General features: G+C 42.0%; 1 protein-coding gene across 2 annotated transcripts in view; it reads right to left on the bottom strand.

Moving 5' to 3' along the window:
• Nucleotides 1-263: 263 nt before the first annotated feature.
• Nucleotides 264-27,599, bottom strand: part of UBAC1 (UBA domain containing 1) — a 30,468-nt gene continuing 3,132 nt past the window's right edge. The window contains exons 2-11 of one of the 2 annotated variants that reach the window (XM_034793746.1): nt 20,275-20,395; nt 15,750-15,823; nt 12,903-13,010; nt 11,393-11,500; nt 11,001-11,103; nt 9,430-9,538; nt 7,655-7,886; nt 4,218-4,304; nt 2,974-3,112; nt 264-465 (exon numbers count right to left, since the gene is read on the bottom strand). In XM_034793746.1, the coding sequence (XP_034649637.1) occupies nt 350-465; nt 2,974-3,112; nt 4,218-4,304; nt 7,655-7,886; nt 9,430-9,538; nt 11,001-11,103; nt 11,393-11,500; nt 12,903-13,010; nt 15,750-15,823; nt 20,275-20,395 (1,197 nt within the window). In that variant the 3' untranslated portion in view covers nt 264-349. The remainder of the gene's footprint in view (nt 466-2,973; nt 3,113-4,217; nt 4,305-7,654; nt 7,887-9,429; nt 9,539-11,000; nt 11,104-11,392; nt 11,501-12,902; nt 13,011-15,749; nt 15,824-20,274; nt 20,396-27,599) is intronic. The other variant, XM_034793747.1, reaches the window with a different exon arrangement.

Genomic DNA, 27,599 nt, shown 5'->3' with positions numbered 1-27,599 from the left:
ATCAGATGCTCAGTTGTGTTCACAAAGCTTGTTCCTGTATTTGGATATATATTTCATTTTCAACCTACCACCTGAAAGCAAAAAAAAAAAACCCCAGAACAAGTCTTCAAACCTCTTCCACTAACACTAAATCCACAAGGCTATTAACTTCAGGATGGCCATAACTACACACACTCTTATTTGAGAGGTGCCTATCCAAACAACAAAAAGATATTTTGCTTCCTCCGCTACCTTCTTCCCTCAGACCCCCCTTCATTCCCCCCCCCCCCAAAAAATCTATGTTCCCTCTTGTTCAGGAAACATGAAGCTAGAGACAGCAAGAAGTGGCACAGTGGATCGGCATTCCCCTCTACGTGCGGTTCAGCGTCTGGAAGATTCGAGAGATCTGTAGCATGACAGGTCCCGTCTCTGGATCGTTCATCCACTGAGTGCTGTTTAAGGGGTTTTCAAGCATATCTTCAAAGGCTGCCGAGAAAAGGAGGTGGCAAAACTCAGTTCATGATGTTTTATTTGGCAAATATTGAGCATTTTGGATGTTTTACAAAATAAAAGGTTAGTTTAAATTGCAGTAGAAATCACGACTTGCTTTGATCACCACAACTTGGTCAGGACAGATCTTGGGACGCCAGAGCCACCCACACAGAGGCCTTCTCCTCACCCCAAGCTCCCTGGCAACACAACTGCACTGGAGCAGCACTGCCAGCGACTCCTCCGGCTGCGGCTATTGCGGGGACGAGAAGGAGATAACACAGCTGGCTTTTGTACTATGTTCTACCTAGGTACTCCTATGGTGCCCATCACCACAGTACCTCAATGCCTCCAGCAATGAGTTTACTCTCCCAACGCCCCTGTGAGGTAAAGCGTTATCCCCATTTTACAGGTGGGGAAACTAAGGCACAGAGGCGTGCCCCTAGATCGCACAGGGAGCCCATGGCAGAGCCAGGAAGTGAATTATAATCTCTCGAGTCCCAGTAAAGCGCCTTGGCCACAAGACGATCCTTCTTTCCTGGAAAAGTTCTCTAGGGCTAGAGGGGGAATAATGTGTTATCCCACCAGCCAGCAAGCTCCTTCCTCCACCAGCCTAATCGCTGCCCTCTCACCTTGGACTGGAGTCAAGGGCATGCATGCTGCCATGGAAACAGTAGACCCCAACTTCCATGGTGTGTGCTGGGGGAAGGGTCCCCTCCATTTGTAGATTTTGGAAGGATGACCTAGGCCCAAGTGGCTAAAAATAGTTCTCTTTACCTGTGTCAAACAACCCCTCTATCCCAAGATTATTCCACTTATTACTTTTGACTGTTTATTTTAACTTATTTTGCATTTCACTTAGCTTGGATGATGCACAGACAAGTCAGTGCCACTTTGTAGTTCTCATGCACTAACACATTGCTGCAAGATTTGGGTTGCAAAAACGGCAAGAAACAAGAACATTCGATCCAATAGTTTACAGATGCTTGGGACATGGGTCCGACAGACATCTAGCTTCCCACTGAGTTAGAATGCTGAAATTTGGAACTCACTCCTGGGCCTCACACACACACACACACACACACACACAAGTCTGACCTTTTCAGAAGTCACCTAAAGGTCAGTGTAACAATTTACATAACAGAGTCTGGCAAACTCTGGCATAGAAGTTAATGGTCCAATTTTCCAAAGGTGATAAGCACCCACAGCTCCCAATAAAGTCAACAAGAGCTGTAGGTACTCAACACCTCTGAATGCCAGACTATAAATACTTTGCTAAGGTCACAAAGCAGGTCTCTGGCAGAACTGAGAATAAAATATAGCTCTCATGTTTCGACCACTAGACCATGCTTCCTCCTCTTTTGGGGAGAAGCGAGCGATTAAAAATATATTGAACTAAAGAAGGACTTTTGATCTTTTTTCATAACTAGGTATTTTCTAATTCAATGCAAATATTCATGTTAAAATGCATGACACTGGCAATAAGCCGAGGTATCATTAGCTACAGTACGTGCTCGATGCTCATCCAAGCTTTATACATGTGTACAATGACATTTCATTTTCTATTTTTATATCCTGCGGTGCAGCATGGAACCCTCCCTCTGAAACGAAGATGCCACTTGTTTAGAAATCAGGGTGGGCAGGTTCTGCTCCTGCATTATTTAAAAGCCATGAAACTTCACAGTAAACGTAAGTGTTCAAAAGATCCACTGCAAAGGTATTCATATGCAATCTATGTTTTAAAACATGCCTTTAAATAAAAAGTCTAGGTAAAACTGAGGCCAAAGATTAAGCATGTTCATATATTGCAGAAAGGCCAAATATCTCCCTACTAAATATCTCCCTGCGTGGAGTTTCCTCAGAGCAACCCATCAACCACAGATTTACATTTCAGTCTCTTTTGGGTTCATTAGTGATGTGGCTTTCCCAGCCACAGATGCCTTTTGACCGAGATAACACAGATGCTCTACAGCGCAAACCTCCAAAAAGGGTGAAGCATGTGCCCATAGCTGTTATTTCAGCCTTGGCAGGACACACACACAAGTCCTTAGCTGGCAGCTTTCAGTTCAGTTAAACTCAGCCAACCACTGCCCTCTGAGTAATGAGCAGACTTCAATCTACAGTGAGCTGTACTACAGCATGCATTCTCTTCCACACTTTTTGCAGCTAAGGACCCCAGGATACCAAGCAGAGATCTACATTTTCCCTGCCAAACTCTGGCCACGTTGGGTGCGCCGAGTCTCCTAGATCCACATGATTAATCTAGCCAGCAGCCATGACATTCTAGATGGTGGCAGGTTGAAATCAGAGATTCAGTGTCATATCTGACAGCCCCAGGATTGTTCCCAAGCCCCTGGTGCCCACATGGCAGCAGCACTACAAAGCAAGCTGTCAGGCTGCACCCTCCCCCATCTATTCACTTAGCTTTATTTAAATAGAGTATTTTCTGATTGTCAGCAACTGTGGAAGCAATGCTTCTTTGTCAGAAGCCAGGACAGTACTTACCTAACAGCGTTTTAGGGTTCGTTAGCCCTAACTGTACCACTGGGTTTTCTAGGATGGCTTGAAAGAGAGGGCTAGTGGTGTCAATTCCCTTATCTAAATCCTCTGGAGATGGCTTTCTGTCTCCCAGCAGCCATTCACACTGTAAAAGTCAGCAGGCATGACAAGTTTATAATTAGTTCCATTAAAACGCAAGCTCGGGAGACTTCAATCCCGCATGTAAATAAGGCACAAGATAGAACATCCTAGACAAAGTTTATCATCCCTGCATGCAATTTGAAAGAGTAAACCATGTATCTATTAACACATTAACTGCTATTCCAATCTCCTAGAACTGGAAGGGACCTTGAAAGGTCATCGAGTCCAGCCCCCTGCCTTCACTAGCTGGACCAAGTACTAATTTTGCCCCAGATCCCTAAGTGGCCCCCTCAAGGATTGAACTCACAACCCTGGGTTTAGCAGGCCAATGCTCAAACCACTGAGCTATCCCTCCCCCCTAAGGTCCTATTCACTTAGGTCCTGCTCCAAGTCAACTGCAAGGCTCCCATTACTCGAGCAGGAGCTGGACTAGAGCCTGATACAGCAGTAAAAGTGATTTCTGGCTTTCAAACCCACATGAGGTGACATTCTGTAGATCACACTGGAAATCTACAGCTTGTTCCAGGACGTCATCCTCCTACACCAGAACCCTCCAGGATTCTCAAATCCAAAGCTGGAGGGCAGGCTCACTGAGCTAACTGTCAGGAGCACATCTCAAAATCCCAGTGTGGTCAACTCAGCCCTTTTTCCTTCAGGAGAGGATAAAATGAGTATTCCTCTATGTGCGCGCACATGTGTGTGTCCGGGCGGGGGGGGGGAGGAGGAGGGGAGGGAGAAATGTTCCTTCAGATGAGAACTTCCAACACCAATTCCCATGTCCCTGGCCAAAGTTCTCCATCTCAACATTTCCACTCTGCAAGCAGTTCTCTCAACACTGTGCAGGATGCTGGCTGACTGCCACTCTCCAGCCCAGAAGTGACTGCTTTCCAGTGGTGTAGGTAGTTAGTTTCAAAGATGCACAATATTTAATCATGTTTGCTTCAACTCCAATAACTGCTAGGACTGGAATATGAAGAGCAAGGCCGTGTAAAATGGGGCTAGTTTGAATTAAAAATATGACCAAGCGCCATGCGGTTCAGCGATCAACAATTCTCAACTGAGCAAATGATCATCATAGCAATTAGGAATGAAAATAACAGGATACTCACAGCTCCGTTTTGCTGGTTGTTGTTTACTCTGAGTGCATCTATCACTTCTTTTTCATCAAAGCCCATCTCCATCAAGGCAATGACAGCCTAAATCAGAAACACACAGCTTATTACACGCAGCATTTAGCTTGGCCCATGGCAGCTACAACACACACAAGGAATGAATCGTATCCCTTCTGCTGTAGAAAAGCTCTTCCTTCTCCACATACAGCAAAAGAGCAGAAGGCGATGGTCCCGGTTTTAAGCATCCCAACTGGCTTTATTAAGTCAGATTCTCCTCACTAGAGGAGTCAATGGGATTTTCTGTGTGACAGAGGACAATATAGCAGAATATATTCCCTTTTGACTATTTTATTTCCCAAAAAGCTTTTATTGAGTGCAAACTGTTGGCAAGCAGAGATTCAAGAGATTTTAAAGGTCTACCATCTGGCTACAAGTGGCCTGTTTCCAATCCAATGGCACAACCAGGCCCTGATCCATGACTGGAGTCCTTAGACACTACTGTAATAAAAGTGAATAATAATAAAATAGCAGCAGCCAAATCCTGCTTCTATTGAAATAAAGGTCAAAAATCCCGCTTATGTCACCAGGAGCAGGATTTGGCTCTAAAAAGGCAGGATGGGATGGGAAGCAGGAACTCCCATGTCTAACACACATTCCTTCTGTGACCATGAGCAATTCACTCATCTCCATTGCCTGTTTTCCCTCCCCCCATCAGTAAGAGCACTCAGACCTACCTATCTCACTAGCGCATTGTGAGGAAAAATGTTTGCAGAGCTGTTTGAAGATTAAGAGTACTAAGTATTACTGCACTGTTCCAATGCTCAGGTGAAAGAGAAATGATTGAATGATCCCTCGTTATAATATTGTTCCATGCCAATATCCTTGGGACTCAGAGGGGGAACAGATTCCTCTCACTAGAAGCCTCTCTCTTTGCTGGTAATCTGGCAGCAGTCTCCACCCTTGCACCTACTACTTACACGGAACTTCTGGACAAACACAGCAGCACCAATGTAAAATTATATATAAGGAAATGCAGCCCCCCACATGCAAGAGGTGAACTTCCCCATACCTAGCTCCTACAAATCAAACAAGCACTGGAAGAACTAGTTATTTTCCCTTTCTTGCTCTTCTCTGGTCACACACCTTAGTTGCTTGTATCAGGACGTGTTAATATCAGAATGCCTTCTTTTTAAATGAGGTTTTCACAGTGTTAGGAGTTCAGTTATAGTACATGTGCCATTTGCAGGCTGTGGCACTAATTTTAGATTGGGCAATGTGACATTTAGGAGAGGGTTGTGATGGGTCAGAAGCCAGGCTAGAGAGTCTCTTAAGAAGTAGGTTAAAGTCTAAACCACATGTCAAATGGAACAGTTTGCTTTAACTCTCACATCCAGTTTTGAAAGTAACTTGTTTTGTACTGAAGGACAGAAGTTACTTGCTTTGAATCAACTTACTTCCATTTTCCCTTTACCACTATGCATTTGCAGGGTTAGATTTTGCTCTCAGTTACACAGGGTCAAATCAGGTTGACTTCAGTGAGTTCCAGCTGTGTAACTAAGCAGCATTTGGTTGTAGCCCACGGTTTCCTTCAGGTTCAACACAAGCCTTGGAATAAGGACAAGGAAGGCTGCTGTCTGCATCAGTCATTTCTAATATCCCATCGTACTCCTCTTCAGATATTTTGGTTTTCATTTCTGTATCTAGAGATGGGATAGTTTTATTCCCGTTTCCTATTTGTATGCAACTCAGAAAAGTAGAAAGGTACATATATCTATTGGCAACAGTTATCTTAGGAAACCCAGCCACCATCTAGTCTGCCCTAGTCAAAAGGAACCCAGGATTCTATCCTAAGGATAAAAACCTGGATCCACCCAGGGAAAAACTCCCACTAACTTCAGTGAGGCCAGGATTTCACTCCTGTGGTTAACGGCTTCCTTTACTAACTGTTCTTACAAAGACAAATACTCCAGATGTTATGGTGCTACACAAATGATTCCTAAACACCGATCTGGAACTAGTCCACTTTCCATCACTACATTATTTCATTGCAATGTAGGCAAATTGAGATTTCATATACAGGTGACCTTCCTCATGCACAGAAAGAAAATTTACAAACAGACAAATTGGATCCAGGTTATTTAGTGACTGGGACATTAAATGGTGGGCACAGTTGAAATATAGGCTGGCAAGACGACAAGTGTATTTAGCTTGGTCTTTTTAAGAAGGTTAATTGCCTGTAATAGTCATGATTTAGATTAGACTACTAAACGGCGGAATGAAAAAGGTAAGAAATGAGCAGGCAGAATCTGAAATGTGTTGTGAAATATGAGAGAGGAGGCAAGCCCCAAGGGAACAACTGCAGATTTAAAGAGAAGCAGAAAGGAGAGTTTGTAAGCCAAATTCTGTTCTTAACTACACTGGTGAAAATCTAGAGTTCACTGAAGTAGATCTGAATTTCCACTGGTGCAACAGAAATGCAGCCATGCAAGTCATGAGAACACAGCCAGGATGTGGTATGGAGACAGATAACTGGGATGCTGGGGATGGGAGACAGGATTTTAAAACTTGTACTTCATGCTCCATATCCAAGGCTTGTGGTTTTCTGGCAATAAAACACATGCTGTCACGTGCATTTGCGAGTTCTAGTAATTAGATTTAGTTCTGGTGTGCATTAAATATTTAGAACTGTGTATCTGAATATTTTAAAAGGTCTTTTTCAGACGTAAGTAATTTTACTCATGTCTTAACATTAGCTATTAAGTTGTTGATGGATCTTGTCAAAGTCTCAGGAAACCTTTAGTGGTAAAAGCAGATCTATCTTGAATTCTAAACAGCACCTCCTGGTGAGTTTAAGGGGAAATAATCACACAAGTTGTTCTGAACAGGGATAAATTTTCTATGCATGATATTTATAATAGTTCAGATAAACAACTTGGAGATGTTTCACAGTCACTTCTGCAAACTCTTCAAGATTCCGCTTAAATGCTCTTTTGTTCCCTTCTACGGTAAGAGTCCTCAGGGCACCATAATTAATATCCTATGGTGCTTCTTCACCAATACACACAACTACATTATTTCCTTGGCTTTAGTAGTGGGAGCAAATCATGATTACAAACAGCTATGTCAAGAGATTAGCCCCAACACTGGGGCAGACCTAACAACACTGGTAATTTAGATGCACCTGTGTTAGAGACTGTAGCATTTAGGTACTGGGCGGTATCCTTTTAAATATTTTAAGAGTCCTCTAATGGTCCTCAGTATCTTCTGTGTTTAAAAGCCTCCAGAACCCTCCCAGAGCAGCAGTGTATATAGGTATCCAGACCTGACATGTTGCATATAGTTAATAAACGTGGTTATTTGGAGTCCATTGTGTCCCCGTGGTTTCCTTCATATTACATTTGTTGGGTAAAGAGTAAAAGACAGACAAGACATACTCGTGGGTCAGGACGAAATTCTCTTTTCCTGCGGATCTTCTTGAATATTTCCGTCAGCTCATCCTTGGGCTCTTCCCCACCAGCTTCCAAACTAGGACCAGCAATTGCTCCAGCAGAGGAAGCACCCACTTCAGAGGCAGCTTCTAATGAGGTCTGACCTGGAAGCGGTGCATCAACCGTGGGGTCATCTGCGTGTTCTATCAACCACTCCATGGCCTGCGTCACTGACATACTGAGACACAAAGTTAACAGAAACCATTATGGGGAGTCAGCAAAGCTCAACGGGTATGTTCTACTCTGCAGGTCAGAGCAAGCCTCCGAGCCCAGCTAGACAGACTCCAACTAGCTTCACAGTGTGGACACTGTGGCTCCAGCAGAGACACTGGCTAGCCACCTGAGCTCAGACCAGGGGATCAGTTGGGCTTGAGAGCCCGAGCAGCAACGTCTACACTCAAGCCAATGGAGTCTGGGAGGCTTACTCCCAAGCTGCAGGGGAGACAGACTCAGTGAGTAAATCATCATCCCACACAGATCTGGCTTTTGTTCCTAGGACTTTCAGCATAACTAGCTAGTTTGTATCAGGATGTTCCTGAAATACCACGGACACCACAAAACTGATTTATCCTGAGCCAATAGTGAAAGGAGAGGTGAGGTGAGGTGGAGATAGAGGAAAGCCAGGGTTCAAGATGGGCTGAAGCAGCAATCTAGCACTTTTAAACATGCTTTTGCTTCCATTTCAAACACAGAAAGTCACTCTTCCCCTTACAGGTCAGAAGAAACTCTCACTTTGCAATTAACAATGATGTCTGCCCAAGTTTCCACAGAACCTGAAACCATAGCCCAGAGAGGTGAACTGCCCCGTTCATTTCTATGGAGTATTAAGTCCAATACCCAGTGACTATCATTTAAAATGTCAACACTGGGAACTGTTTCACTGTCAATCAAAGCATGCAAATAAGGAGGAGCAAGCACATCACACACAATTTACTGTGAGTGACAGCTCATTTTGGTACCGGGAGTGGATGGTGCTTGGGTGAGCATCTCCCCTTCTTTCCCCAACACTTATCCCTGGAGCCCAGAAGAGCATCTGAGCCCTACCAAGCAGAGCCTAAGAGCATTTGGACTCCACTGCAAAGGAGCCAAGCCCAAGGAGATCACTGTGATCATATTTTGAACCTCTGCATAATCTGCTGTGTCTCATGTCATTTTGGTATCTGAAGTAGGGGACGCTTGGGATAGTACCAGCATATCACTCCCCCATTTGTGCCCTGGGGAAAGCAGAGAAAGGAAAAATCCAGAGATGGGATTGGCACAGTCACACAAGTAATTTTATAACCTAAGAAGAAAGGAACAGCCCTGGATATCACTGTTTGGATGTGGGGACAGAAATGAATAATTTAAAATGGCTTTAGAAGTCAGCGTGAAATGTTTCTTCTGCAGTTTAACGATTGGGTCTGTTTTTTTTTTTTCTTTCTTAATTGAGAGTGTGAATTTAATACTCATGAATGATGCCAAATACAGAGACCCCCATTTATTCTCAGAACAAGTCCAGCACAGTCAGCAGCAGAGTAAGGTTCTCTCACTTGACACCCACTCCCCACCCATATGGGCTTCTACCCTGAGCAGGGTTGTTCCCTGTGCTAGTGCTTTGCCCCGTCTTGGATTAGGTGTCCCAAGAGGGAGTTTACAGCAAATGCATTATTATCCAAATAATAATATGCACCAGTTATCTCAGTAATTAGCAATCCTGTACGCTGAGTGCTGCGTATACTCACTGGTTTAACCGAAGGGCTTTGACAGCTCGGCTCTCTGGAAACCCCATTTCTGTAAGCTGGCGCAGGGCTATTTCATCCACTCTGTCTTCCTCATCCTCATCCAACATGGCTACAGACAAAACACAGATTCAGGTTAGGATTTCAAGCCAAAATAAGTCCCTGCTCCATCTGGAAAGATATCTGCTAAGTTTGAATCCTTAGTCTTCCCTTTCCCACCCTAGCAAATCAGAAAGTGAGAGAAAAACCTATTAAGACTTCTAGTTTAACCCCGTCAGCTCAGCTAACGCCGGATTGTTCCCAGGGCTTTGTCAAGAACAGTGTTCAACGTCTCAAATGACGGGGAGTAGGTTTCCTCACTACCCTTAACATTCTGTTCCACTCGGGACTGAGCTTTCAAGCATTTAGACATGAGCAGTCCTTACGCAAACAAGCAGTGCTGCTGACTTCTATGAGACACTCTCATTATGAGAGAGAGAGAGAGAAAGAAAGAAATGTGGTGGGATCAGGCCCTAATAAATCCCGGAGTCAGGAAGTTTTCCATTATATTCACCCTACATTTTCCCTTTTCTCCATTTAATCCTAACTCTTAGGGTAGGTCTATACTAAAAAAAAGGTGTTCTTAATCTGGGTTAAAATAGCCCTGAAGACATGGCAATTTAGGTTAGCAATTTGAGTTCAACCCTATGGTCCTCCATAGCCTTTACCTCTAGCTGCTAACCCAAATTAAAAGACAAATTACCAAGTCTTCACTGCTATTTAACCCCCGTAAGCTAACACAGGTTAGCCAACTGGAGTTAAGAACATACTTTTGTTTTTTTTTTTTTTGCAGTGTAGACATACCCTTTTAGTGCCCTACACCCTAAACCATTCCTCACCATCCCTAGAACTGCAGTTTGAGTGAAGTTTTCCAGTAGTTATACTGTACTAGGAATAACTTTACATTTACATGGTACCTCTCATCCCAAAGTGCTTTTCGAACAAAAACCAATACACAAGGGATGAAATCCTCCCCAATTCAATTCAATGAGAATTCTGCGGAGATACTTGCAGCAGGGGGAGGTTCCCAGAGATGGGTCTGACCCGGTCCCAGGAGCGGTCCCTGCAGGGGAAGAGGAAATCCCATCCTGCCCCAGCATCTGGAGACCAGCGTATGGTAAGAGGCTCCAGGCCTGTCCCTCCCCTACACTAGCCAGATTTCATGGGCGAGATCAGATTTCACAGTCCATGACACGTTTTTCACAGCCATGAATTTGGTAGGGCCCAAAGTATAGGACAAGAATCTTTTTAAAAATAAGCCATCAAATTGAGACTGATTAGCAAGAGGGAAGAGTGTTACCTACTGAATATCCAACAGCACTTCCTTCCTCTGCACCTGAGTATTCCTCAGAAGAGTCCCACTGATGTACTGTCCCATCCCACCTCTGCTTAGCTTGGGAGATAAGAAGGAATCACCATACAAGGTGGGTATGGCTACAGGCATTTTGTAATAGGATGAATAAACATTTTGGGTACTTCTTGACAAGACTAGTAAAAACATGGCTCCATAAAACACATTGGGGACACGTTCTTACCATTTGCCTTCTTAAATAGTTCAACTGCATCTGGGTTCAGTGCTAGCAATTTCTGTGCAACTTCTATAAGTGAAACTAAGATCTTCCGGAGCTCTGTCTGGAACTGCAAGAAAGGAAACTGTCAAAACATTTAGATAGGAAGCTACCAATAGCCATCTTCACTTAATACATCTATTGTTAGAGTCTGTACGCTATGCCCTTGCCCCCTGTAGAGAAAGTTGCTTTATTATGGCTTTGCTTTCACTGTGTTTAGCCTATCAAAAAACTGTTGGCATGTTTCCCGTGGAGTGCTATATAGAGCAAGAATTGCCATGCAGGAAGGGTTGTTTATTTTTTCCATTGCTTTTAGTCCCATAAGAAAATGACACTAGCTCAGAAAGCTTATTTCTTACTGGAAGCAGGGTCCCAGCCCTGTAAGGAGCTTTGTGTGGGCAGACAGAAGTCAGTGGGCCTCTGGTCAGATGCTGTGGAGTTCCTTTGAGGCCTGGGGACTCCGGTTTCTATAAAGGGATGAAAGACACTTGGCTAGTGTCATTTTCTTCCTACAACCAGCTTCTTCTGCGACTTGTCATACCGGTGTGTCACGGCTTCCCTTCCTTCATCTGGAAATATTTTTAGCGTATCCCATATACAACAGGGCAAGCTGCTCACTAAACATGTTAAGTTTTCCAGGCTTCATTTTAATTAACAGTAAGTGTTAGGGACGTTTAACGTTTTTTTTTTTTTTTAAGAAAATTTTTCAATATTTTGTTTATTGACTATTTAACAGCATGTACTCTGCACATAGGGCTTTGCTACTTCATGCACATGGCAGTATCAAACCTGAAGAAGCAAATCACACTATCTGTTGAACACACATTGAACACATACTTATAAGATCCTTCAGCATTTTGAAAGCTGCACAGTGCTGGGGCATTTTTAAACTTTGAAAATAGAGACAAGAGGAAAACTAGCTGCCTCAAACTCCACATATAATCAACATTTTTATGCAAACAAAATGCAGTCACATTTAATAAGCTATTTATAAATGGAACCTTAAATGATCAATAGATGTATTATGTTATTAACCCTTTAAGTATATGAGGTGTTATAAGCATATCAGCATGAGGCACTATAGATGGTTATAAGCAACCTACTGACCTTTTAAACTAACATTTGATTAACCCATTTATTAAGACTTCTATTAAGTATTCATTAATCCTTTACAAATGGAACCTTAATGTAACCCAGAATGGAGTAGAAACTTGGAATTAAAGTTTATTTTTTGCAGGGAACAGTTTATAATCACACTGCTTTTAATTAAGATCTTTATTAGAACCATGTAGGTAGCCACTAAGACAAAAGATCAGGTACTTTTTTTTTTTTTTTTAATTCCTTTGGTGAAAAACATGGAACAAAATGGGTAAATATTTTGTACAGGTATAGGGCAATTTCACTATTATGACCATGTATGAAGAATGCCCAAAAACCAGGGAATGAAGATCATACTTCTCTTTAAAAACAACACATTCCTCGGCAGTATTTCCAACCAAACTTTGCACTGCTGTGCTAGTGCATTAGAATCTGAAAGTGCCTAGGCTTTATCATTCAGTGAGAAATGCAAGAAGTAAAGCACAGCATAAACAGGGAAACCCTTAATTTGATTCTTAAAGTTCAGTTTTAAATTACCTCTGCTACTGGTATATTAAGCACGTTTCCCCCTGCCCAATGTATTATTTTTAACCTGAGACATGGACCATACATTTTCACTTATTTCAAAAGAAATAAGCAATAGGCCCAAGTTTCAGTGAAGTCTTCAAGACAAGATGAACTAACCTATGGATGTGGCAGAGAAGGGTTAAATCAGGGAGGAAATCTAGATTTAGCATGTAAATTAAATGAGAGAAAAAGCACTATACTTACATCCCTCATGTTGTGGTGGGCCACAGTGCGATCTACATTGCGAGAGGGCAGATTTGCTGTTGCTTTGAGAATAGCATCCTTATCGGGAGCTTTCTGTTCCTGCTTCCTCTAACCAAGAAAAGGAAGCATGGTCAGATTTTGTAATTAGTTATCCACTGAAATACAGTAATAAAAATTATGCTATAGCCGACTGATTTCATATTCTCTTGTAGGCAAGCAAGTGATGTAAAGTAACTTGTGACTAAGGGAACTGACTAGAAGTGCAATTGGTTAATAGCACTAATACTTTGTAATCACAGGGCCAAATCAGACTTGCTGTGTCACATATTTTTCATAAAAATAAATCAGTTTCCCCACATTCTCCACAGGGCCACATAGTGCTTTTCACTTAACTATCCCCATTTTGCAGATGGGGAAACTGAGGCACAGAGAGACGGGAACTGACTCAAAGGTCACACAGTGGCAGGAAATAGAATCCAGGAGTCTCCATTCCCAGTCCCATGCTCTAACCACTATGATACGTTTGTGACATTATCGGATTAAAACATGACCCTATAGATCATTGTTGCAACCACTGTTATATATTTGCAGAAAATCTTGTACAAAGGTTGTCAAGTGAGGTATCTATGAAAAGGTTATGATTTGCTGGTTATGGTTACGCTATCTGTCTGCATTTTTGTATTTGAAGTTATAAGTATTGTCTCTATACTTGGATTTCAAGTGTTTGCTCCTGGGGTAACGCCCACAAGGTAGCTAGCCAGCACATATTGGAGGGACTATTCAAATTGAGTGGCCCATCAAAAGAACATTTAACTGACAATGGACCATGGGAGACGACCATCTACATTTAATGCAATTTCCTGCTGTGACTAGGCGAAATGCATGGAACATGGAACTTGCCCATGTGACTCCAAACTCCATCTTGTTGCTGTAATTTTCCACAGTAAGAACAATGGGATGCCCTCCACATGGCAAAAACTATAAAAGGCCCTGGAAACACCTCCATTTGGTCTTCAATCCTGGTCTTCTTACCTCTGGAGCAACTTTGCTATAAACTGAAGCTCTGAACAAAGGACTGAGTGACCCATCCAAGCTGTAGATATATTCCAGAGACTTGACTTAAGCCAGCCGTTTATTCCATCACTGCTACAAGCCTGAACCAAGAACTTTGCAATTACTGTATGTATTTGATTATTTTAAACCAATTTTAACTCTCACCTTTTTATTTATAAATAAAACTTTAGATTTTTAATTCTAAGGGATTGGCATCAGCATAATTTTTGGGCAAGATCTAAGCTATACATTGACCTGGGTGTGTGGCTGGTCATCTGGGATCAGAAGAACCTTTCATTTGATGAGACTGGTTGTAAAGAACCACTCTGAATCCGGTATTTTTGGTGGTGATACAAGAATTGGAATGCCCAAGGAAACTGCTTTTAGGACTTCTTGTTAATCAGTGTGGTGGAACAGGAGTTTACTTTTGCGGCTGGTTCGGTATAGTTTATGAAAGAATCACCACCAGATTTGGGTTATATTTGCCCTATTTCTCAGCACTTTGTTCTGAATTTGGCATCCTCAGCTGTGGCCCACTGAGCCACAGTTACAGTGGCATAGTTGGCAGAATAGGCTAACTCAGTGGCATCCCAGCACCTCAGGTGACACCCCAAAGGGCCCAAACCCGTCACAATGTTCCTTCCATGTAGGGCACTCTCTTCAAACGTATCTGTCCTCTGTTCAAAATTAGTAGGGAGATGTGAGTTGTGTGAACACCATATGTGCCATTTAATACTGAAAGCGCTGCATTGTTCGTAAATACAGTGCCAGGAAATACAGTGCCCTAGACTAGCTCCAAATTTTCAACATACAGTCCAAAAATGGAAGGCTTGAAGTCCAAAGACAGAGATGCACAGAGGACATAGTGTGAGGAAGGGGGTGTGACACGCAGCACAGCAAGACCCCAGAGGGGCAGTACACAGGGAAATAGAGCTACCTACAGGAAGCAAATGGCAGAAGAGAAAAACAGGTTTGCACATACAAGCAGACCTCCAGCAATTCACAAGGATAAGCAAAGGCACAGCTCAGTACATCTGCAGATGATGGCAGCTACAGCACCACTTGGGCAGAAATGTCCTTTTGGAGAACATGGACCCACTGTAATAACAATTACACCCCGAGGGGGAAAAAAAGCAACCCACTGTTATCCCAGTTGGAGATAAAGTTGAAGTTCTAGCAGGGCCAATGCTTGTGCCCCAGAGTATGTCTACACTGGAGCTGGGAGCCAGCCCTCCAGCTCCAGCCAACAGACTTGTGCTAGTGGTGCTTGCTCTAATGCGCTAAAAATAGCTGTGTGGATTCTACCCCCTGGATCTGAGCTCCCTGCTGGTGCTGCAACATCCCCACAGCTATTTTGGCTCGCTCCCAGCTCCAGTGTAGACAAACTCCTAGAGACCTGGTTACAGGGCCAGAGACCAGGTGTAGCTAAAGACAAATTAGAGCAGCTAGACACAACTTTCTAAAGGGCAGATCTATCTGAGGGTACAACCTAAAATAATAGATTTATTCTGTTATTAGACATTCAAAGATCAACCTTACAGCATTTCCACAGAGCGTATCTATCCTGTTTGAGGCAAACATTACTGTTAATTTACAGTTCTAATGCTTATGGTGTTCTCTGGGAAGTTTCAAAGGAACATGAATCCTCCTGAAATTAATTTATTTAATCTTTAATTAAATGGATGCATTTGCCTCCATAAATACATAGTGAACACCCACAGCTACACTTTTCCAAGTTGTTAATAAAAGGGGGGAAATGCAGACTAGAAAAACCTACAAATCTTCTGAACTTACTTTTTCCTCTGCTGAGACTTCTGCCATTTTGGGAGGCGGAGGGGGAGCTCGCTTCTTTACCAACAACAAGACATCTAGAAAGAGAAGATACTGGAATATGTTAGAAGTAACATGCAATGGGCCATGGTCAGGCAATTTAGAACGAAAAATTTACGAACTGTAAAATGAAGGATGTCAGTTTGGGGCTAATTGCTCTTGTATTCCCCCGGCATGGTCCCTCGAGGACACCCACTGAGAGCTTCCAGCTCCCAGATGCACCTCTCTTAAGCGGAGACCTGTATTTCTCTCCCTGCCGACTGAGGTTTTAAGGCTGCATAGCCGCCCCCACCATCCACTGTGATGACCCTGCAAGCCAGTTTGCCTGACAGACTTTGCCAGCAGCCCCTGTGCGTTGCTCTCTCCCCCCAAGGGCCATGAACAGCATAATGCCAGCAGTTACAAGGTACTGCTCAGCTCTTTCTGAGCTAGCACTTTTATTCTTGAGGTAAAAGCATTACAGAGAAAACAAACAAAAAAAACCACCACCAATGAAATTTCCTATATGCATGCAAAAAGCTTACCAGAGGTCACCCATCAGTCTTATGGGGCCAAAATCTTCCCAACCCTTCCATGAGGGTTGGGGCCCTTGGACAGAAGGTCCTGTCCATTTGCTGGATCAGAAAGAAGGCCCGAGTCAGTTTAAAGGCAGCTTTTTTATGCCCCAAACCTTTTCTTTGGGGGTCTCTGGAAAATCCACTTTGCACCAGTATGTACCAGCCGTCCCAGAGGGTGGCACCTCTCCAAAGGGGTTTCACCTAAGTCACCCCTTACTGTGTTTGGTTCCTGGAGGAGCTGTGACAACCCTCCCCACTGGAGTTGCATAGAATCCCTGTCCCACAGTGATAAATACAATACAGTCCCCAGAGAGATTGCATGTGGTTGCAACATCGGTCACATTAGAAATTGTAAAATGAAGGTTTTAATAGAAATGGGGTTTTGTTTGCATTCTTTGCACAGTTTCAGGGATTTTCCAGATTTAACCGTTTTTAGATAGAAACATTCCCCTTCTCTGTTAGCAAGTCATGCACTCCAGCATTATGCTAGTGCAAGCAATCCAACTGCTGCATCTCTATATTAGGGCATAAAAGTCAAAAAATTAAACTGACAATTAAATCACTGGACAAAGTTAAGCTGACTGGTCTATGGGTCGGGGGAGTGACGTACAAAGAGTAAATAAAATGCTGAAAAGTTAGATTTGAACAATCCTTTCAGTTGTAATCATCTGAGATATCGCTGGGAAACGGCTTATTTTAATATGTGCAGTTAAAAAGTCAGACCTTTGCAGCCAAATTCTGACATCAGTTAAACAACAGTTTTATCCTGGATTTACAGTTCTAATAGAATTCAGAACATGGTTCATCATTAGTTACATTTCATCTACATGTTAAACCCGCTTATCCCTAGTTTTGCTCCCCGCCTCCCCCAGGAAAGGAGCTCCTTGTGGCCCCAACTCCCCTAAAATGGATTGTGCTGTTTGCAAAAGTGACAACAACTGCTCCACCACAAGAATCCAGTAGCAATGAGTTCCCTGCCAAACCAGAGGCTGGAAAGAAAACCTAGAGCCAAACCACCTATGGTGTTCTCTACCCTGGGGATTTGCCCTAATTATAGCTATGAGTAGCCAGCCACCAGTATAGCTGCACCAGTGCAAATCCCTAGTCTATGCATGTAAAGCCACTACCTGCAGCAGTGAAGCTTACCCCTACTTGAGGTGCAAATGGCAGCTTAGAGCAGCTCGCTCTGCTTAAACTAGGTGACTGCCCATCAATGGCTATAACTGGAGCAAATCTTCTGGACAGATAAAGGTAAATCTGAAAGATCTCAGGTCACATCGCATGCTTTCCCTTTAGGCTGTTCATACGAATATTTTGCACTTACAAAAAGAACCTTTCTTCCAAATCTTCTTCTTTAAATCCATTGGCTTAATTAAGTCTCCAGTACCCCTGTGATGTAGGTCATTAATATATCAATTTACAGGAAGGGGAGCTGAGGAGACAGGCATGTTGAGGCCTAAATTAATGGGAGTTTCTGAAAATGTATGTGCCCAATATGAAAAGAACCCAGTTACCTGACTACTCTAACCTTTAGACCTGCCTTTGTCTCACATTAAGCCTTTTTGCATTTTAATTCTACAGGCTAAACACACACCTGGAGCAATTCCACTATAACCAGCGGAGTTATACTAGGTATCCATTCTGATCTACACCAGCAAAGCACACCATAAGCCTACAGCGCTATAAAACTGAGACGCTGAAATAAAAACTTCAGAAAGCAACATAACCCCACTATTTGACTTGGAGTGATCCGATAAAGGTGGTTTCTTTCTTTTTTTTTTTTAAATCTATTACTTTTATTTACTTATAGCCAAATATTAGGGTTGTCGATTAATCGCAGTTAACTCACGCAATTAATTTTTTTAATCGTGATTAATTTTTTGGAGTTAATCGCAGTTTTAATCGCACTGTTAAATGATAGAATACCAATTGAAATTTATTAAATATTTTGAATGTTTTTCTACATTTTCATATATATTGTATTCTGGGTTGTAACTGAAATCAAAGTGTATATTATTTTTTATTACAAATATTTGCACTGTAAAAATGATAAACAAAAGAAATAGTATTTTTCAGTTCAACTCATACAAATGATGTAGTGCAATCTCTGTTGTGGAAGGGCAACTTACAAATGTAGGTTTTTTTGTTACATAACTACATTCAAAAGCAAAACAATGTAAAACTTCAGCGCTTACAAGTCCACTCAGTCCTATTTCTTGTTCAACCAATCGCTCAGACAAACAAGTTTGTTTACATTTACAGGATATAATACTGCCCTCTTCTGATTTACAATGTCACCAGAAAGTGAGAACAAGCATTTGCATGGCACTTTTGTAGCCGGTATTTCAAGATATTTGCGTACCAGATATGCTAAACATTCGTATGCCCCTTCATGCTTCAGCCACCATTCCACAGGACATACTTCCATGCCGACGATGCTCGATAAAAGAATAATGCGTTAATTAAATTTGATACAATTTTCCCCCAAGGTGTTCAGTATGTCCCCTGCTCTGTGTTTTACCCACATTCTGCCATATATTTCATGTTCTAGCAGTCTAAGATGACGACCCAGCACATGTTGTTCGTTTTAAGAACACTTTCACTGCAGATTTGACAAAACGCAAAGAAGGTACCAATGTGAGATTTCTAAACATAGCAACAGCACTCAACCCAAGGTTTAAGAATCTGAAGTGCCTTCTAAAATCTGAGAGGGATGAGGTGTGAAGCATGTTTTCAGAAGTTTTAAAAGAGCAACACTCTCATGTGGAAACTACAGAACCTAAACCACCAAAAAGAAAAATCAACCTTCTGCTGGGGGCATCTGACTCAGATAATGAAAATGAATGTGCATCGGTCCGCACTGCTTGGGATTGTTATCAAGCAGAACCCATCATCACCATGGACGTATGTCTCCTGGAATGGCGGTTGAAGCATGAAGGGACACATGACTCATCTGGCACGTAAATATCTTGCGATACCAGCTACAACAGTGCCATGTGAACGCCTGTTCTCACTTTCAGGTGACATTGTAAACAAGAAGTGGACAGCATTATCTCTTGCAAATGTAAACAAACTTGTTTGTCTGAGTGATTGGCTGAAGTAGGACTGAGTGGACTCGCAGGCTCTAAAATTTTAGATTGTTTTATTTTTGAGTGCAGGTTCTTTTGTACATAATTCTACATTTGTAAGTTCAACTTTCGTGATAAAGCGATTGCACTACAGTACTTGTATTAGGTGAACTGAAAAATACTATTTCTTTTGTTTTTTTACAGTGCAAATACTTGTAATCAAAAATAAATATAAAGCAAGCACTGTACACCTTGTATTCTGTGTTGTAATTGAAATCAATATATTTGAAAATGTAAAAAACATCCAAAATATTTTTAAAATTGGTATTCTATTATTGTTTAACAGCGCGATCAAACAAAATTAATTTTTTTAATCGCTTTATAGCCCTATCAAATATCCAAAAGCCAATTCAAAATAAAAGTATGAATGGGGTGGTATTCATAATGGTCTAATTTGTGTTTACCATCCTCAAACACAATTGCAAAGGGTAAATGTTGTGCATTGTTTGAATCTATTAGACTTATCTGATTACAACTCTAGTTCCTTTTTTTGTCTGTCTTAAAACAAATTTACAAAATAAAAAAAATCATTTAATCTACTGGCTCAACTACTGTATATAATTCATGTTTTTATTTCTTAAAAAAAAAACAATGTTGCAGCAAGCAACAAAAACATATATGATAGTCTAAACACATTCTATTTCCTGTACCTTTTAGCCATTTTATCAGCGCCCTTGTCTCAGAACCCAGAATAGGCATTAAGGTCAGAACTTGGCATGCACCTCACAATTAAATACAGTCTCATGTTACTAGGCTTACAGGCTAGGATTGCATGAATGAGGTTCAATCATAGAGCTCTCCTACCTTTATCTTGAATATTTTCCTCCAAGACTGTTTTTGTATCTGTCAGCACCTTCTCTGAAGTAGCATGGATCAATTTATGATGCGTTATGCTTTTTGGATCCTCTAAGCTCCCAGGTACACACTAGAGAAAATGACAAATACTAAGCATCAGAGAACAGGAATAATAAGCCTACTGCATGAATCACTGTACCTCGTATTGAAGGGAGTTTCCACATTATAACTGCCAGTCTCTTCATAGCTTAAGTAATAGGACAGTGGATCTCAAACTTGTGTCCTGGTGACCCCTTTCACATAGCAAGCCTCTGAGTGCGACCCCCCCCCACTTATAAATTAAAAACACATGTTTATATATTTAACACCATTATAAATGCTGGCAGCAAAGCGGGGTTTGGGGTGGAGGCTGACAGTTTGCGACTCCCTGCGTAATAACCTCACGACCTCCTGAGGGGTCCTGACCCCCAGTTTGAGAACCCCTGTAGTAGGACAATATGCCAGAGGCTAATGCACTGAGTAGAATGTGCACTAAAGAAACGGAGATTTGAGTCATGGTGTAACACAGTACTCACTGTGGTAGTGAACAAGCAAATGGGTTTTTTTCCTACATAGCCAAGTGCCCTGGCTGTGAGGGGAAAACATCCAAAAGGAGGATTTCAGATCTATCATAGTGATGCTTTTAAAATTAAAAGCTGGAAAAAAGCAATATCTAGGTTCCTGCTGCCTGACTGATGCTCTAAACAATTTTTTGAAACAGCTAACTTCAAAGACCAAACCCGGCAGCCCTTTCACATATGAATGGTCCTTTGGAAGTCAGTAGGCTACTCATGTAATAGCTACAGGAGCAGGCTTCAAAAAACTGAAAGAGAAATGTCAGGTAGAAATATTTGGTAAGATAGAATATGTTATTATGAGAATTTATTTAATCCGGTGATCTGGAAAACATGACAATGAGAGACCATTAATTTAACATTATCAGAGAAGGTTAATTTTGTTCCTCTCTCCTTAAAAAGTGACAAATTAGTCCAAAAACCCTTAAGACTTTTCATATGAAAAATATAAGGCCAATGCTGAAATACTGCTTGAAAATGGTAGGCTTCTCAACTGGAATTGTTAGCATTTGATTATCAGCCACTGCCTCCCTAATGTGCATACTCAGAGCTTCTACGGATTTTTTAAAAAATATGTACTGCTGAGAAATATAGGTTTGAGCCGTAAATAATGTCCTATGTTCATTTCAGTCTGAGCACCCCCGGAGCATTCACAGTTCAAGAGCAAACTTCTCTCTCTCTGTTACTTTACTACTGAAAATTCTTCCGCTCTATTCCACGCTGAGTAGGTCGCAACTGGAGCATTGTGTCCAGTTCTGGACGCCACATTTCAGGAAGGATGTGGACAAATTGGAGAAAGTCCAGAGACTAGGAACAAAAATAAAGATCTAGAAAACATGACTTATCAGAGAAGATTGAAAAAAATGAGTTTGTTTAGTCTGAAGAAGAGAAAACAGAGGGGACAGGAATACAGTTTTCAAGTACGTAAAAGGTTGCTACAAGGAAGAAGGAGAAAAATTGATCTCCTTAACCTCCGAGGATAGGACAAGAAGCAATGGGCTTAAATTGCAGCAAAGGGAGGTTTAGGTTGGACATTAGTAAAAACCGCCTGTCAGGATGTTAAGCACTGGAATAAATTGCCCAGGGAGGTTGTGGAATCTTCATCATTGGAGATTTTTAAGAGCAAGTTAGACAAACACCTGTCAGGGATAGTCTAGATAATACTTAATCCTGCCATGAGTGCAGGGGACTGAACTAGATGACCTCTCGAGGTCCCTTCCAGTCCTACGATTCTATGGGTTGGGGCGATGCAGATGGTTTGCAATTTTCTATCACTAATAAAAGCAAACATTTCCTAATTCCACAGATAGAAAGGGTTTGCTAAGAAAATTGCTTTAAAGCCGAACCAACAATTTCACTTTAGTAGATGACATTTTTGAGCCGCTCCTTCAGAAGAACTGGAGGTGAGGACAGTAGACGTTAATGAAGATCTGCATTCAGTGAGCCAGTTTCTGATCTCAAGTACATCAGTAAAACACCACGTAGACTGGATTTACACTGCTGTAAGAGCAGATTCTATCACACTGCTCAGGGGTGAAATCTCTGGGCGCTAGGGCCAATATACAGACAAAAGGGAGACTTGGGGGAAAGACTGACAGCTCAGATAGTAGCAATTAGGCCTTCAAGTTAAAAGGCTGAAGAAAACGAACACTGAGCTTTTAAAACATTCTTGCAATGCTGAAGGCTGCAATGCCGCTAGCAGGTGTCTCCTTCACAAAGAGTGTTAAATGCACAAACCTTCTGCCTAATCTAGCAATCACTGTTTGCTCACACACTATCATATGTAGTGATACTTTGCACCTCTATTGCACCTGTCAGAGGATCTCACAGCACTTGCAAACACCAAGCACCACAAGAACTCCTTGCTGTACAGAAGAACACACAAATATAGAAAGAATTTCTGTGTCTTGTCCCAGGTCCCTCAATGGAATCAATACCAGAGTTAGCCTCTAGACTCCCTTTTGGCTGTAAGCCACTAGACTGAACAGTGTTTTCTGTAGCTTTTCTTCTTGATCTGAGAAATATTCACAGTATGTCTAATTTTTCCTCCTAGTATCCTATGTCTAGAAATGCACCAACTGTTAAAACCAGAAGTAGGGTACTGGATCATTTGAAGATATTTTTGCAGCATATGTCACTGCGTTCTCATTACGAAACCGGAAACTCCAAACCCCTGGGCTTGCCGTAGAAATGCTGTCAGAAGTTAGATTATAACAGTGCCCAGCAATGCCAGCGTACTTACAAAGCCTGACACAAAACCAGGGATTCTCCTCTATCTCGGAAAAAAATCTGATTGGATTAAGGAAAACCGTTCCCTAGCACCCGGTATATAAATTAAGACTGTGCAGGTGTAAATTGGCAAAATTCCACTGAAGTCAATGGAGCTCTCCTGATCTACACCAGCTGAGGATCTGGCCCTTTTTGTCCAGGTATCAAAGACTGCACAGGATTAAGCTTTTGGTAAACTCAGCAAATGTAAGCATCTAGCCTCTGAATGTATGTAGCCCAGTGAAGCTTTAGAAAGGAGCTTGGCGTTTTACCCTGCTTGGCTATTTTAGCATTGCGACACAAAATACGAATCCATCCATAGCTTCAACTGGCTCATCTTCACGCGAGAACGGTTCAGCGACCCAGAGTGACAGACTCCCAGAATAACATTACATCAGCGCATCTAGAGGCTTCTCATTTGTTCCAGGGGAAACAGGGAATGTAACAGTTGAAATGTGGGAAAGGGAGAAACTAAAATCACTGAAGCCACAAGATTGATAAAGTCGCTCATCTCACCCAGGCAACTCACTGAGCCCAAGCAAAAGATTTAATAACCACAATCTTGCTCACAAAAATGAAAACAGAGCTTTCTGAATGAGATTCTTTTCAATATACATTTTTATCTAAGCATTTTTACTCTGTTCTCTGCAAGTGTCTTTCCCTTCTAAAAGAAGGTATTTACCATCGACTTCAATGGGTTCTTTGGTACTTTGTAAACATTAGTATTAATCTAACTCAGGGTTTTCAGAGTGCTTTTAGAATCCATGATCTCGCCACCTGCCCTGCAGTCAGTGTGGTCATTAGAGAGCTCAACTGTTTGTTCCTTTACTTATACTTGTAAAACTATGGTAAACATGTAAACTATAGTTTGTAACCTGTCCTTTAAATCAGCTTCTGTACCCAATGACTGAAAGATAGCTAATGTAACGCCAGTATTTAAAAAGGGCTCTAGAGATGATCTAACATCAGTACCGGGCAAATTAGTTGAAACAATAGTAAAGAATAAAATAGACACATAGAAGAACATCAATTGTTGGGCAAAAGTCTACATGGTTTCTGTAAAGAGAAATCATGTCTTACTAATCGATTAGAGTTCTTCGAAGGGGTCAACAAACATGTGGACAAGGGGGATCCAGTGGACATAGTGTACTTAGATTTCCAGAAAGCCTTTGACAAGGTCCCTCACCAAAGGCTCTTACGTAAATTAAATTGTCATGGGATAAGAGGAAAGATCCTTTCATGGACTGAGAACTGATTAAAAGACAGGGAACAAAGGGTAGGAATAAATGGTAAATTTTCAGAACGGAGAGCGGTAACTAGTTGTGTTCCCCAAGGGTCAGTCCTCGGACCAAACCTATTCAACTTATTCATGAATGATCTGGAGAAAGGGGTAAACAGCGAGGTGGCAAAGTTTGCAGACGATACTAAACTGCTCAAGAAAGTTAAGACCAAAGCAGACTGTGAAGAACTTCAAAAAGATCTCACAAAACTAAGTGACTGGGTAACAAAATGGCAAATAAAATTTAATGTGGATAAATGTAAAGTAATGCACATTGGAAAAAATAACTCCAACTATAGACTCATAGACTTTAAGGTCAGAAGGGACCATTATGATCATCTGGTCTGACTCCCTGCATGCTGCAGGCCACAAGACCCTTCCCTGGACTCTGCCGTTGAAGTCCCCAATCCTGTGTTTTAGTGACTTCAATCGGCTGAGACCCTCCTGCTAGTGATACCTGCCCCATGCTGCGGAGGAAGGCGAAAAACCTCCAGAGGCTGAGCCAATCTACCCTGGAGGAAAATTCCTTCCCGACCCCAAATATGGCGATCAGTAATACCCCGAGCATATAGGCAAGAGTCTCTAGCCTGACCCTTGTTGGCCATTATGCTATTCACGTACCATTGCTTGGTTTTCCTTGGCTACTATGTTTTACCATTAAACCATTCCCTCCATAAACTTATCCAACTTAATCTTAAAACCAGACAGGTCCGTCGCCCCCACCGTTTCCCTCGGAAGGCCGTTCCAATATTTCACCCCTCTGACGGTCAGGAACCTTCGTCTAATTTCAAGCCTGAACTTCCCCCCGGCCAGTTTATATCCATTCGTTCTCGTGTCCACATTAGTACTAAGCTGGAATAATTCCTCTCCCTCCCTTGTATTTACCCCTCTGATATATTTGAAGATAGCAATCATATCCCCCCTCAGCCTTCGCTTTGTCAGACTAAACAACCCAAGCTCCTCTAATCTCTTTTCATACGACAGGTTTTCCATTCCTCTGATCATCTTAGTCGCCCTTCTCTGCACCCATTCCAGTTTGAGTTCATCTTTTTTAAACATGGGAGACCAGAACTGCACACAGTACTCCAAATGAGGTCTCACCAGCGCCTTATACATACAACTAATTGCTATTTTAGCTACAACTAATCAGGAAAGAGATCTTGGAGTTATCGTGGATAGTTCTCTGAAGACGTCCACGCAGTGTGCAGCGGCAGTCAAAAAAGCAAACAGGATGTTAAGAATCATTACAAAAGGGATAGAGAATAAGACAGAGAATATCTTATTGCCTTTATATAAATCCACGGTACGCCCACATCTTGAATACTGCGTACAGATGTGGTCTCATCTCAAAAAAGTTATACTGGCATTAGAAAAAGTTCAGAAAAGGGCAACTAAAATGATTAGGGGTTTGGAACGGGTCCCATATGAGGAGAGACTGAAGAAGCTAGGACTTTCCAGATTGGAAAAGAGGAGACGAAGGGGGGGATATGATAGAGGTATATAAAATCATGAGTGGTGTGGAGAAAGTGAAGAAGGAAAAGTTATTTACTTGTTCCCATAACATAAGAACTAGGGGCCACCAAATGAAATTAATGGGCAACAGGTTTAAAACAAATAAAAGGAAGTTCTTCTTCACAAAGCGCACAGTCAACTTGTGGAACTCCTTGCCTGAGGAGGTTGTGAAGGCTAGGACTATAACAGGGTTTAAAAGAGAACTGGATAAATTCATGGAGGTTAAGTTCATTAATGGCTATTAGCCAGGATGGATAAGGAATGGTGTCCCTAGCCTCTGTTTGTCAGAGGGTGGAGATGGATGGCAGGAGAGAGATCACTTGATCATTACCTGTTAGGTTAACTCCCTCTGGGGCACCTGACATTGGCCACGGTCGGCAGACAGGATACTGGGCTGGATGGACCTTTGGTGTGACCCTGCATGGCCGTTCTTATGTTCTTCTTATACATCAAAATGCACCAGTTTTATCACAAGTCTTCAGCTCCTGATTTAAATTATTTCTGAACACCTCTAACACATCAACAGGGCTGCAGTGAGATTGTTTTAGCTCTGCTTTGCATACCAGTGACTTACAACTAGTCCTTCAGCGTGTTAACTGCTGATCTAAAGCCAAAGACTGCATTAGAATCTAGGATCAATCAGAAGCTCCTAAAATTGATCTAACGAGGTACCCAAAATGCACAAGAAGAGACCAGCAGTGATTCGTTTGAACTCTGAACACCATAGGGATGCTACTTTTACAAATCCTTGGATTAAGACTCTTCTGTGAAAGAATATGGGGCTGATTAATCTAAGCTATCTCTCCTAGAGTTAACTACAGAGCTTTGCAACTATTGGTATCATATTGGCGTCTTGCTAGGAATCCAAGGGCTGCAGTTAATCTTTAATTTTTTGTTTAGAGTATGCAAAATTGTGGGTATGCAACCTTAATATTTGCTTGCATTGCTATTTTCCTTGGTAGACAAGAAGATATTGCTGAGAGTTTGTGTGTTTTTTACTTTCAACAAATTTTTGTTTGAAATTCTGTTGTTTTGCTTTTCTAGTTACAGCAACAGTGTGTGGGTTGTTAAAATTTGCACTACACACCTACAATCTGACTCCAGGGCCATCTGGTTGCAGCGTGCCACTGTCTCTTCCTATCACGCCACCGAACATATGGTGGACAAAGACTGAACATCCAGCCAGACCACCTTAAGGATTTAGCTAGAGACTGATCCGGGAGGAGCTTGACCTGCAAGTAGGCTACAACTCTTTGGGACCCGTCACAATGATGAAGATATTGTTCACCTCTTCAAAGTGACAAATCCCCCATGTTAGACTCGTGTACTCTACTCTTTGCTTAACATCTGCTCATAGGAATTATTCCAAAATGTCTGTACCAATTATAGTGTCATTTCCTGAACTGTCAACTTACCAACTGCTCAAGTGCAATGTAATTATGCCCACTTGTGTGTGGTTGAACAGACCTTTCAAAAAATCTCTTTAAATACTGCCAATTTCAAAACCAGAACTGGGAAAATTTGGGTCCTCATCTTGCAAGATGATGTGTGCAGGTAGACCATGGCACCGAGACCCCACTGAAGTTTGAGGGGCTCCACACAAGGGCAGGCATCTTCCCACACAGAGCAGCTTGCTGGAGTGGGGCCTTGGTTCACAGATA

Source organism: Trachemys scripta, chromosome 17 (assembly GCF_013100865.1).
Source record: "Trachemys scripta elegans isolate TJP31775 chromosome 17, CAS_Tse_1.0, whole genome shotgun sequence".
Classification (NCBI taxonomy): domain Eukaryota; kingdom Metazoa; phylum Chordata; order Testudines; family Emydidae; genus Trachemys; species Trachemys scripta.
Note: the sequence above shows the minus strand (reverse complement) of the source record. Positions and strands in the feature narration are given on the sequence as shown.